Genomic DNA, 12,138 nt, shown 5'->3' on the forward strand with positions numbered 1-12,138 from the left:
AAAAAAAAAAAAAAAAAAAAAAAAAAAAAAAAAAGGCATAGCTTTAGAGCAAAAAATGGACTAAAAGTACTCAATCAAATATCATTATCCCAATTTCTGGCAAAATAGTCTTCAAACTAAAACTTAAAAGGACAGATAAGGAGGAATAATCAAAGGAACAATTAACCAACAAGAATTATCCTAAACATGTATACATTAACCTTAGGTGTACTTGATTTCATAAAAAATGTTACTATTGAACTTAAAGACACAGATTAACATCAGTTCAATAATACTGTGTGATTTCAATACCCCACTTTTTCCAAAATGTAGGTCATTTGGACAAAAAAATAGAAAAACACCAGAATTTATTGACAGTATGCATCAAAATGGAATTAATAGGTATGCATAGATGATTTTACCCAAACTCCAAAGAACCCACATTCTACTCAGCAGCACAAAAAATCTCTACAATAGACTACATCCAGGGGCACAAAAAAACCAACCAACCAACCAACCAATCAACCAACCAAAAAACCTAAAACTTTACAAAATCAAGAAGGCTGAAATAACTTACTCTATCTGAATACAATGTAATAAAATTTAAACCTGGGGAGGGGGGCATTGGGGGAGGTCGGTATCCTAGCAGTCCTGAGCCAAGCAATACCACCACAAAGTTACACTGCACAAGAAACCTCACACAAGAGATATATTGGGAAGGACATAAGAAAGTTTCTTTCTCTTATGGGGCTGCCTCTGCTTGGTGAAAAAAGAGCAAAGAACTGAGCTGGAGGGAACTGAGCTGGAGGTATACTTTGTATAGGGTTTCTAGGGTCAGAGCATTCCAGGGTAGCTTGGAATTGGTGGGGCTTTATGGCATGATCTTGGGATAACCTCAGGGACTGGTGGAATTTTGTGACCTACTCTTGGGCTTTTTATTCTACAGGACAGAGCTTGGCTACCTGCACCTCAAGGGGCTGGGTCTGGTTGTTAAGACCACTGAAATGCTCTGTGGGCATAGCCTTGTGGTTGGAGGTCCTCAGAGGTAGGGCCTAGCCACTCAGTGCCTTGAGGGCCTTAGAAATTGGATACCAAACACATCTCTAATAAACACACAAACTCATAGAGATTAAAGAGTTTATTATTAAATTGATGAGTGGGTCAAAAAATAAATAATAAAATAAAAACATTTCTTGGAACTAAATGAAAATGAATATACAGCACAACAAAACCACTGAATGCAGTCCCATAACAAATTTATAGTTGTAAATGCCTACATTAAAAAAAAAAAAAAAAGATTAGCAGATCCTTGGCCCAACTAAGCAAAAGAAAGAGACAGAATCAGCGATGAACAGGGAGATACAACAGACACCAAAGAGACTCTGAATATTTTAAGGGAATACTTTTAAAACCTGTGCTCCAATAAGCTTAAAAAATCTTAAAGAAGTGGATGAATTTCTAGATTCAGCAAAACCACCAAAGAAGTCAACAACCTAAACATACTTGTAACAAAGGTGGAGATTGAAATAGTAATAAAAAGCCTTCCAGCTATGTAAATCCAAGGACTAGATGGAGTCACAGCAGAATCTACTAGATTTTCAAGGAATACCTGCAGTCAGTCCTTCTCAAACTATTAAAAACAAGAAAAACAAACAAACAAACAAACAACAATAACAAAAATCAGTTACAGGAGCATCCCCAAACTCCGTGTATATAGCTGGTATCACTCTAATACTAAAACTAGGTAAAGAAACAGCAAAAGACGAAAATAACAATGTTAGTGGTGAGCATACTTTCACAAATATTCGATAAACGCTAACAGAATACAGACATCTATCAAAAATATTATATACTATGACTACACTGTCTTTATCCATATAATGCAGGGATGTTTCCACATATACAAGTCTATAAATGTAATAAACTAAATAACATACTTAAAGACAAAAATCACATGTTCATCTTAATCAGAAAAATAATAAGGATATCTGAAAAAATCATTAAGGAATCACACTATTAAATATTTACTTAATAAACCCTTGTAATACACAGAATTCTTTATATAAATATACATATGAAGTTTTAACGAACATGTTCTTCAAGGCTGACTATGCTCTTCTAGAACTCAAAGGCTGCCTAATGAAAAACCCTAATACCATACACAGGATGTACTTTTTATTTTTTATTTTTTTGAGTGTTGGCCAGGATTGTTCACGAGACTCCTCAAACACACATTTTATTGCTATTACCCTTGCTTGCCACACCCAGAGGTGGAAGGTAATTCTCAATTGCCGAAGACATCAAGTACTCCAGAATCAGGGCTCTGAGGCCAAGCTTTCATGGTATCAAAGCTCCCAAAGGAGGGAGCAATTCATAGTCCTCCACAGCGAGGACACTTATGAACCGCTCCAGTGTCCAACACGTCACAATAACCTCACAGGTGCAGTAGGACACACAGACCAAGGCAGCAATCCACAGGTCTCAAATCAGACAAGATCTGCTTAGCAAGGGGGAAAATGGCAAACTACTCAGTGCTGGTGAAGGCATGGATACTGTAGAGAGTCTATAACTAGTACTTTACTAAGGATCTGTAGCAACAATCTAAACACTTGCCTTAACACTCACAGATATGTGAGGTTTTCATTCCTCATCAAGGACACTTCAGACAGATAAAACCCACTTCAGAAAATTACCACCAATCAAAATGCAAGATGTGGAGATCTGTTCCAATGGATACGTCTACAAAACATTCCTGCACCTAAGGCTCAGGGAACATTATAGAATTTTAGTAGAATTGTAGAACATTGTTTAAGAAGGAGCACAGAAAGATCCCAACAGCCAGAGGATCGTGGAGTTTGTTGTGAGGCTGTGGCTGCATGTCTCCTAGTAATGTCAGAGGATCGTGGAGTTTGTTGTGAGGCTTGGCTGCATGTCTCCTAGTAATGTCAGAGGATCGTGGAGTTTGTTGTGAGGCTATGGCTGCATGTCTCCTAGTAATGTCAGAGGATCGTGGAGTTTGTTGTGAGGCTATGGCTGCATGTCTCCTAGTAATGTTAGAAGCTACACTTACACCATCTCACTACCACTGCCTAACCATGAGCTGAACAAGGGCAACAAGAGAGATGCCAAAGTGGATGAGGGAAAGACCATGAGCTGTCAACTACACAATGCTGAACAAGGGAGAGATAGGTTTTTTTTTCCCATGGAAGTGGGCCAATTATCCAATACCAAATGGTCAGTCTCGATTCACATATACAAATAGTATTATAGAGACTGAGAAGGTTATAGATAAGAATATATACATATATGCATGTAATGATAATTAATGAAAAAAGAAGCCATGAGATTGAAAGACATCTAGGAGGGGTTTATCAGAGAGTTTGGAGGGAAGAGAGGGAAGGGAAAATGGTGTAATTATTTTATAATATCAAAAATAAAAGAAGTAATTAAAATATGTTTTTATAGTTTCATGAAGGGAAATTAATTTTTCTAACAAATTTCATTTTGAATGGTATAAGAAAACAACAGGTTAAAATATAAGCAAATATTACCTCTTAAAATATGTGTCCTTACATATGTGAATATAAATATGTATGAGGCATGAATGTAAAACTTATTAAGATACCTGAGTCATTATGCCAGTGAAGCCACATCCATAATCCCAGTGACATCTATTACCTCCAGCTAACTGGCAGTGGTGAGCTGGCCTCCCAGTTCTGCATACAATGAGTTGGCCTGCTCTTGGGGCCTTTCAGCCTAGGAAAGGAGACAGATCCGTATAATGTTCTGCCAACATGTGAATCCATAATCACTAGATTAATTTACCAAAGGAAATGAACTTTTAGATGTAATTGGAGGTTCTGTGTTTAATTCTAGGAACTATGACACCTTATGACTGGATGGTGGAGGCATTATATATATCAACTGAAATCATTACATTGTAATGTATGCAGTGTCATCTTCTGTAGCATGCATTGTCTTACCTTGATCTTTTGGTGGTACTGATGAAGAATTCCGCATTATGATGTATATGACCTGAAGAGTAGCTTTCCTAAAATATTCAAGCACAAAAATCATTAGGAAGTAGTTGAGATATTTTGTTAATACACAGTAAAGTATGAATTATACAAGCTTTTGAAAACTGTTTCCCTCCTAAGTGAATGGCAAATACAGGGGAGTGGACTTGAGGAGGGATGCTGCGATGCTTTTTGAGGGCCTACCTACACCCCTGCGCTTGGTCATATAGAAGTAAGCAAAGTGAAGAGTCTCTGAAAATGTCTGCCTAATAACTAATATATTTCATATATCTTGTTTAAAAATAATTACCAAAATAAATGAAAAATACTGATATTTATAATACTAAAACAAATGCTAAAATGTAAATTGTAAGCTATAAGGATAGCATAACTCTAAGGTAGTCACGTAGCAGAATACAGTGCTCTCTGTAAGAGGCCTCTGAAGGAGCATATGAAATGCTGCTACAATCATACTAAAAGACAGATGCCAGTACTGTAGTCATACAGGAAAGCACATGGTGGCAAATTCACACATGCGTCTGCACTGTGCTTGGTCATGGAATTCCAAGTTTTCCCTTTCAGGTTACCAAGTTTCCAAGTTGTTTACACATTAACCAGAAACATCTGGTCCTCAGTATTCACAGGACTTGATCCTGAGAACCCCTCAGAGATCAGAAGTCAAGGATTTCTGGTGTGCCATTTGCATATAATCCATTACATTCTCATGTATACTTTGAATCATTTCTAGGTTCCTCCAATACTTGGATACAATGTAAATGTCATGTAAATAAGCAGCTGTATATAGGTGTATCCAACCTGAGGCCTATGGCTGCATGTCTCCCAGGACAGCCATGAATGTGGTTAAGCACATCTGTAGGTGAAAGAGTCTTGTAAAACTAATTTATTTGAGCCCAGCATGGTCTGGAACTCACAATAATATTTCTCTTCAGCCCCCACTCCAAGTATGGGCAACATGCTCAGCTATAGATGTAGCTTAAAAAATATTTTTGAAGCAAGGCATGGTAGTACATGCCTATAAATACTAGCACTTGGAGCTGGAAGCAGAGAGATGAAGAATTCAAAGCTAGCAGCTTGGGCTACATGATAACTTGCCTAAAAAAGTCAAACAAATAAAACTTATCATCATCAGCACCACCATCAGCACCACCATTATCCTTATTATTTTGAGACAGGTTTCAGTACATAGTCATGGATAGATGGTCTGGAACTTGCTATGTAGACCAGGCTGGCCTTGATCTTGCAGAAATATGCCTGCCTCTGTCTTTTTCAAGTGCTGGAATTAAAGGCATGTACTACCACATGGGCCAAAAACTTATTTTTAGGATGTGAAATGCAGATATGGAAAGGTAACTGTGTTTGTGTAGAAAAGACAAGATCTGTGAAAAAAATATAAACCAATATTTTTATAAGATTTTTAAGTACAGTTGTATTTCTAAGAAACATCAACAACAAAGACAGTTAAGGTCAAGACTGATGAAACTTTCCACATTTTAAAAAATGGAAACTGGGTTTAAAAAAAAAATTTTTTTTAAAACAAATACAGAGTAGCCAGGGCCACAACTGTCCTTCTACATAAACAACAGAAAGTAAGGATAAAATAGGTAACAGAATCTTTTAAAGACAACTGAAAACAGTTCATAAAACAGATCTCAATGAAGCTAGAGTGGTGGCTTAGAGGGTTGCAACACTGTCTAGTCACCCAGAAGACTGGGCTTAGATCCCAGTGCCCAGGGTTGCAGCTCACAACTGTCTATAACTCCAGTTCCAGACGCCTAATGCTCCTTTCCTGGACTCCACAGGCCCCAGAAATGAGAGTGGTAAGCAGACATACCATAGGCAAAATACCCATGTACATAAAATAAAAACAAATAAATCTTTAAAACAATATCAAAACATAAGCAGACAAACAAACAAAATCCATAACAATGGATCCCAAACAGATAGGAAACCACAACAGGGAGATGGGTAATTAATATACAGGAAGCAGAGGCCTGACTCTCTTGGTAAAATGGAGGAAGAATCTCTCCATTATGTTTCTCCTTCCTTATAATTCTTTAGCATGCAAAGAAGCTATAAACTATGATCCATAATAAAGAAAATAAGAAAAAGTTACCCAGATGTTAGAAATAATAGATAAGAATATGAGGTATTTATTTCATCTGTTAAGGATTGCTTATAAGGGATATTGGAAGAATGTACTAGCAAATTTTAAGGCAGAACAATAGAAACTCAGAACGGGGAGTTAAATAAACGCAAAATACAGATAATATAAAGCATCATAAACTGAGCTGTAGGGCAAATAAATAAAAAGCTCATGTCAATAGCTGGAGAGGAGAAAGATGGGAAGACAGGAAATTTCTTTAAGAAATATTAGCCCAAACACCATGACAAAGCTGTAAACATACAGATCTGAGCACTAAAAACCCTGCAATATACAAGAAAGATAAAACTATCATGACCATCCTACTCGAAACAAGTGAAAAGAAGAAAAAGGGAAAAGCACCTGGAGAGTAATGTTATTCCTTACAGAGAAAAATGTGTTAAGAATATCAAGAGATGCCTTATTAGAAACAATGCAAGTAAGAAAACACCATGCATGAAGAAGGGAGAGAGAGACAACCTGTAGGCTAGAATCCTATGTCACAGAAATGCTTGGCCCAGACAGCATTCCCCAAAGGCTCTTGAGTCCTTAAGGAAGAAATTACTCCAACCATACACAAATTCTCAAAAACTGAAAGGGTAGGCATGAGCAACAGCTCAGTTGGCAGAGTGTTTGGTGTGCAAGCATGAAGACCTGAGGTTGGATTTCCAGCACCCATGTAAAACCTAGATGTAAAACCATGGATGCCTGCGATCCTAGCACTGGGCACACTGGAGCTTGGTGGCTAGTATGTAAAATAGAACACATGGAGCTCCATGTCAAGTGAGAGTCTCTATCTAAAAAAAAAAACAAAAAACAAAAAACAAAAAAAAAAATAGAAAAGTAATGGGAAAGACATCTGATGTCAACCTCTAGCCTCCACATGCACATACAAGTGTACCTATATATGCAAACAACACACATATATATATATACACAAAGAAAACTAAAAAGAAGTTATTTCTTACTATTTAAGAACTGAGCAATATCTAGATACCAAAGATAGACAATGACTTTATGAGAAAAGAAACTAAATTCCATGAGCACACATGCAGAAGTAACAAACAAGATTTTAGCTAATCAAATTCAATAATATGATACCACACTGTTAGCAGTCAGGGTAGCCTTACTTAGTAATACACATTTGGTTCAACGTTCAAAATCAATGTCATTCATATATTAATCAACTAAAAAAGAAAACTATGCAATACTCTTAGTAAGTATAGAAAATACATATGATATGATGTAAATTCATGTCTGGAAAGAACTTTAGGAATTAATTAATTAATTAAAATAAAATAAAAAAAGAAAACAAAGATCAGAAATGATAGTCACCTTGGTAAAGAACACCTACCAGAATCTTAATGGGAATGTTATACTAACTCACAGAAAGGATAGCCAGCCTTGCCACTACTATGCTGGGGACAGTAACTTCAGCCATGAGGGACCAGAGGACATCCATTTGTAAAACAACAACAAGAGATTTTGAACCAGCTCACAAAATTTAGTATGCACCATAAACCCAAGTCTAATAAAACTTAGAAAACAATAAAATTCCTAAATGAAACATTATGATCTTTACTATTTATTCATTTACTTATTCATTCATTATTTTCCCAATTCTAACTCTAAAGCCCTAGCCTAAGAAAACAGTGTTTTAAAAACTGGCAGTGTTATTTCTTGGCAGTCCTCAGCTCTGCTGTATGTCATGAAAATACAAAGAAAGCTGATTTGATCACTAGAATTTGCAGTGTATTTTGAGGCCACATTTTGTATAAATCTTTGTTCTTTTCACATAAGACTGTCTGGTATTTTTAGGGTCTTTAGAATAACTTTAAATATACTCCTTGCATGTTGGTACCTAGTGTAGAAAACTTGAGAGCCATAGTTGGGTGCTGTATAAAGTGAAGCTGGATTTCATTCAGTTTAATTGAAAAATAAATACATTGTATTATTAGTATACTAACAATAAAGAAAATACTGGATAATCATATTATAATGTAACAATTTAGATAGGATGAGAGCTCACTATATAAATGTATCAGAGGCAAAGAGTCATTAAACAATAACATAATACCTGACTGTAGTTTTTAAACCTTACACAAAGTGAAGTTCTATGCACTCAGGTCACCATGGCATGGCACTAGCCTCCAGGGCTTCTTTCAAGGTATAAAAAAATCTATGAAAATTATGATCTGGCTTTTTGAAAAACTTGAAAAAGTGAAAAGTATATTTATGTAGAAAAATATATCAGAAAACAATCAGTAAAACCACTAGTTACAAAAAAAAAACCCCTACTAGTTACAGCAAATTTATCATGATGAGCTTAATAAATCACACATATAACTAATTTTAATTTTAGTCACTACATAGTATTTGAAAAGAGTTGATAAATGAGTTGATAAGTTTACCTGACACAAAATCAGGTAAACTGGAGACTTGAGAAAGTGAAAACTTGATTCCTTCTTATTGACAGAGTCTATTGTAGGCATTGCTGCAATTTGTTACACTGCCTTGTCAAGTTTCCTAAGTAAGTTTAGACAAAGAGCTTCAGAGAGAAGAGACCATCTCTGTGCATTGCTTCAGAGCTTCCTGCCATTATGCCATGCAGAGAGTTTGTGTGGCACGCTCTCATGTGTTTGTATGGGCACTGACCACAAGATTCAGTGTAGCTGTCCGGGTAGATTAGCATTTCCAGAAGACTATCTCCTAGGGAAATAGTCATACATCCATACATCCCCAGACAGACATGCTGTCATCAGAATAAATGTCATAATAAATTTGACCAGTACATCTTGAAATGTGGAAATACTAAATTGGAAACATAAAAACAGGAAACTTTTGAGAGGGTGTAGGTCCTGATGCTGGGGACTGAACTGAGGGCTTTGCACATGTTAGGTATGTACTCAGCCATTGAGCTACCCCCCTACCTTGTTGTTAGGACAGGAGCTTGTTCTGTAGTCTAGGCTGGCCTCAAACTTGTGATCCTTCTACTCAACTGTGTCACTGATGGGGTTATAACCATGTACCACCATGCCCAGGCTCTTCTTTACACAGTGACATATGCCATAGGCCTAGCCTGACCTGCTGACAGACCTTCTTTCATGTTTGGTTCTGTTGTTATCTCATGTATGTTGATTCTAAAATATACCACAGTGATAGTCAGACAGATTCGATGCTACAATAGGTAGTGACTCCACAGGTGACTGCTCCACCCAGTCAACATTCTTCACTAGAGCTCTTGAGTCTAGTGACAGGACTCTATTTACTGGGCATTTGCCAGTTTTGAGTTATCAAAAATAAATGTAATATAATGGGTGTTCAATTTCTGTGCACACAGATGGTTTTCTATCTTTTGGGTAAAGGAGTACTTAGGAGTAATATGATCTCTAAACTCTATAAGCAACCGCCTAGTCAAAGTGGGGGTGCTCTATTTCATTTGTTAAAACATAGTATATTCTACTACGTTTTAAAGGTAGGGTAAACGTCAGGGTTCCAGTTGTAAGATCTGTCTATGCTTGTTTTCTCACCTAGACAGACTAGCAATGTTTTGAGGCCATTTCTGCCATAATAATGGTTTCCCTTTTCAATTCAAACTTTTAGGTCCAATCTATATTAGATATCTCTATTTTGTTTTAAAGATACAGATACCAGGTTCTCTTCCTCAGAGACAAGTACTTTCAACTCTTAGAACTTAAAGTTTATATGATCAGCATTCAGATACCCATATATCCACATGTATTAACTACACATTTATAGTTTTATTCCTCAGTTTTAGGTAATATATCTACTGCTGTCTTTCTAAGAATGAAAAGTCACTCTCTCTCATAAGAATGCTGAGTAATAGTAATTTCTAGGTATAGACTTCTAGCTGAAACTAGAAAGCTTTACTCCATTCTCCTCTGGTTGGTAATATCAGTATAAAGATACTGAACATTCCAAGGTTTTGCATACAATTTATTTATTTCTCCACAGAAATCATGTGGATTTTTTTTTTTTTTTTGAGACAGGATTCTCATGATTGTAGTTCTGGGTGGGATAGAACTCACTATGTAGACCAGGCTAAACCTGGAACTCACAGAGATCTGCCTCCCTCTGTTTTTTCAAGTGTTTTTCCAAGAAATTCTCAACATGTTTTCATGAATTTGTCCAACGTTTGGTGGGCCCTTTCAACCTGAAACCCTGGGTATTTCAGTTCTTGAATATTTCACTGCATAGGCGTGCGCACGCGCACACGCACGCGCGCGCACACACACACACACACACACACACACACACACACACACCTTGCCAATCATGATGGCACACTCTTATATTTCAGACATTGAGGCAGGAGGATTTTAAGTTTGAAACCAGCCTGGACTAGCAAGATTCTACTTTAAACAAACACTATTCATTCTTGACATTTTAAATATCAGTCCTGCGAGGAAACTCTAAGGATCTGGTTCATTCTCTAGCCACACATACAGACCTAAGCAACTGAAGAAGACAATGGTTGTTGACTTCTGGCCTCCATGTGCATACACACTACGAGTAATCATGTAATCATGTAATTGAATAGAGTAATTGATGCTCTATTCAATAGTCAAGTAACAGAACCAGAATAGATGGTTGTCAACTGATGATGGATAATGAAAATGAAGTTGTGGTGTGTGTGTGTGTGTGTGTGTGTGTGTATGTGTGTGTGTGTGTGTATGTATAAAATGGAATTTTATTCAGTCAAAGGAAAATTAAATTGTAAAATGTGCAGCATAATAAATGGAAATAGAAAGCATTATACTGAATGAGGTAATCCAAACCCATAGAAATAATTCACAAACTGCCTCTTATATCCTAGCTTAAATTCTTAGAACACAGGTAAACAGCTAGAAGCCCTTCAAGAGGAAACACAAAAATCCCTTAAAGAACTACAGGAAAACACAATCAAATAGGTGAAGGAAATGAACAAAACCATCCAGAATCAAAAAAAGGAAATAGAAACAATAAAGAAATCAGAAAGAGAGACAATCCTGGAGATACAAAACCTAGGAAAGAAATCAGGAGTCATAGATGTAAGCATCACCAACAGAATACAAGAGATAGAAGAGAGAATCTCAGGAGCAGAAGACGCCATAGAAAACATTGGCACAACAGTCAAAGAAAATGCAGAAAGCAAAAAGCTCCTAACCCAGAACATCCAGGAAATCCAGGATGCAATGAGAAGACCAAACCTAAGGATAATAGGTATAGAAGAGAGTGAAGACTCCCAAGGTAATGGGCCAGTAAATATCTTCAAACAAAATTATAGAAGAAAACTTCCCTAACTTAAAGAAAGAGATGCCCATGAATATACAAGAAGCCTACAGAACTCCAAATAGACTGAAACAGAAAGAAATTCCTCCTGTCAAGTAATAATCAAAACACCAAATGCACTAAACAAAGAAAGAATTTTAAAAGAAGTAAGGGAAAAAGGTCAAGTAACATATAAAGGTAGGCCTATCAGAATTACATCAGACTTTTCACCTGAGACTATGAAAGCTAGAAGATCCTGGGCAGATGTCATACAGACCCTACAAGAACACAAATGCCAGCCCAGGCTACTATACCCAGCAAAACTCTCAATTACCATAGATGGAGAAAACAAGATATTCCATGATAAAACAAAATCTACATGGTATCTTTCCCCAAATCCAGCCTTACAAAGGATCACAGATAGAAAACATCAACATAAGGAGCGAAACTATACCCTAGAAGAAGCAAGAAAGTAATCTTTCAACAAATCCACACAAACCTAATTCCACCTCTTACAACAAAAACAACAGGAAGTAACAATTATTTTTTCTTAATATCTTAATATGAAAATTAATATTACCAATATATCCTAATCAATTGAAATCTAAAAATATGAAGAAGTAGAAATTTGTTGATTGTCATACAATGGTCTCTCTAATTTGGTAATTGGAGAAATATGTCCAATATTGTACAATCTATATACACTTTCAG

General features: G+C 36.4%; 1 protein-coding gene across 7 annotated transcripts in view; it reads right to left on the minus strand.

Annotated features, from left to right (window-relative positions):
* Window positions 1–12,138, minus strand: part of Znf438 (zinc finger protein 438) — a 90,071-nt gene that overhangs the window by 43,110 nt on the left and 34,823 nt on the right. For 5 of the 7 annotated variants that reach the window (XR_004117135.1, XM_031364904.1, XM_031364901.1 and 2 more), the window contains 2 exons: window positions 3,963–4,030; window positions 3,605–3,735 (listed from right to left, as the gene is read on the minus strand). Coding sequence is in view for 6 of the 7 variants with exons in the window: in XM_031364904.1 (XP_031220764.1) it covers window positions 3,605–3,650 (46 nt within the window). In the remaining variant the exon portion in view is untranslated. The remainder of the gene's footprint in view (window positions 1–3,604; window positions 3,736–3,962; window positions 4,031–12,138) is intronic. The other 2 variants (XM_031364906.1, XM_031364905.1) reach the window with 1 other exon arrangement.

This window comes from Mastomys coucha, unplaced genomic scaffold, assembly GCF_008632895.1.
Source record: "Mastomys coucha isolate ucsf_1 unplaced genomic scaffold, UCSF_Mcou_1 pScaffold13, whole genome shotgun sequence".
Taxonomy (NCBI): domain Eukaryota; kingdom Metazoa; phylum Chordata; class Mammalia; order Rodentia; family Muridae; genus Mastomys; species Mastomys coucha.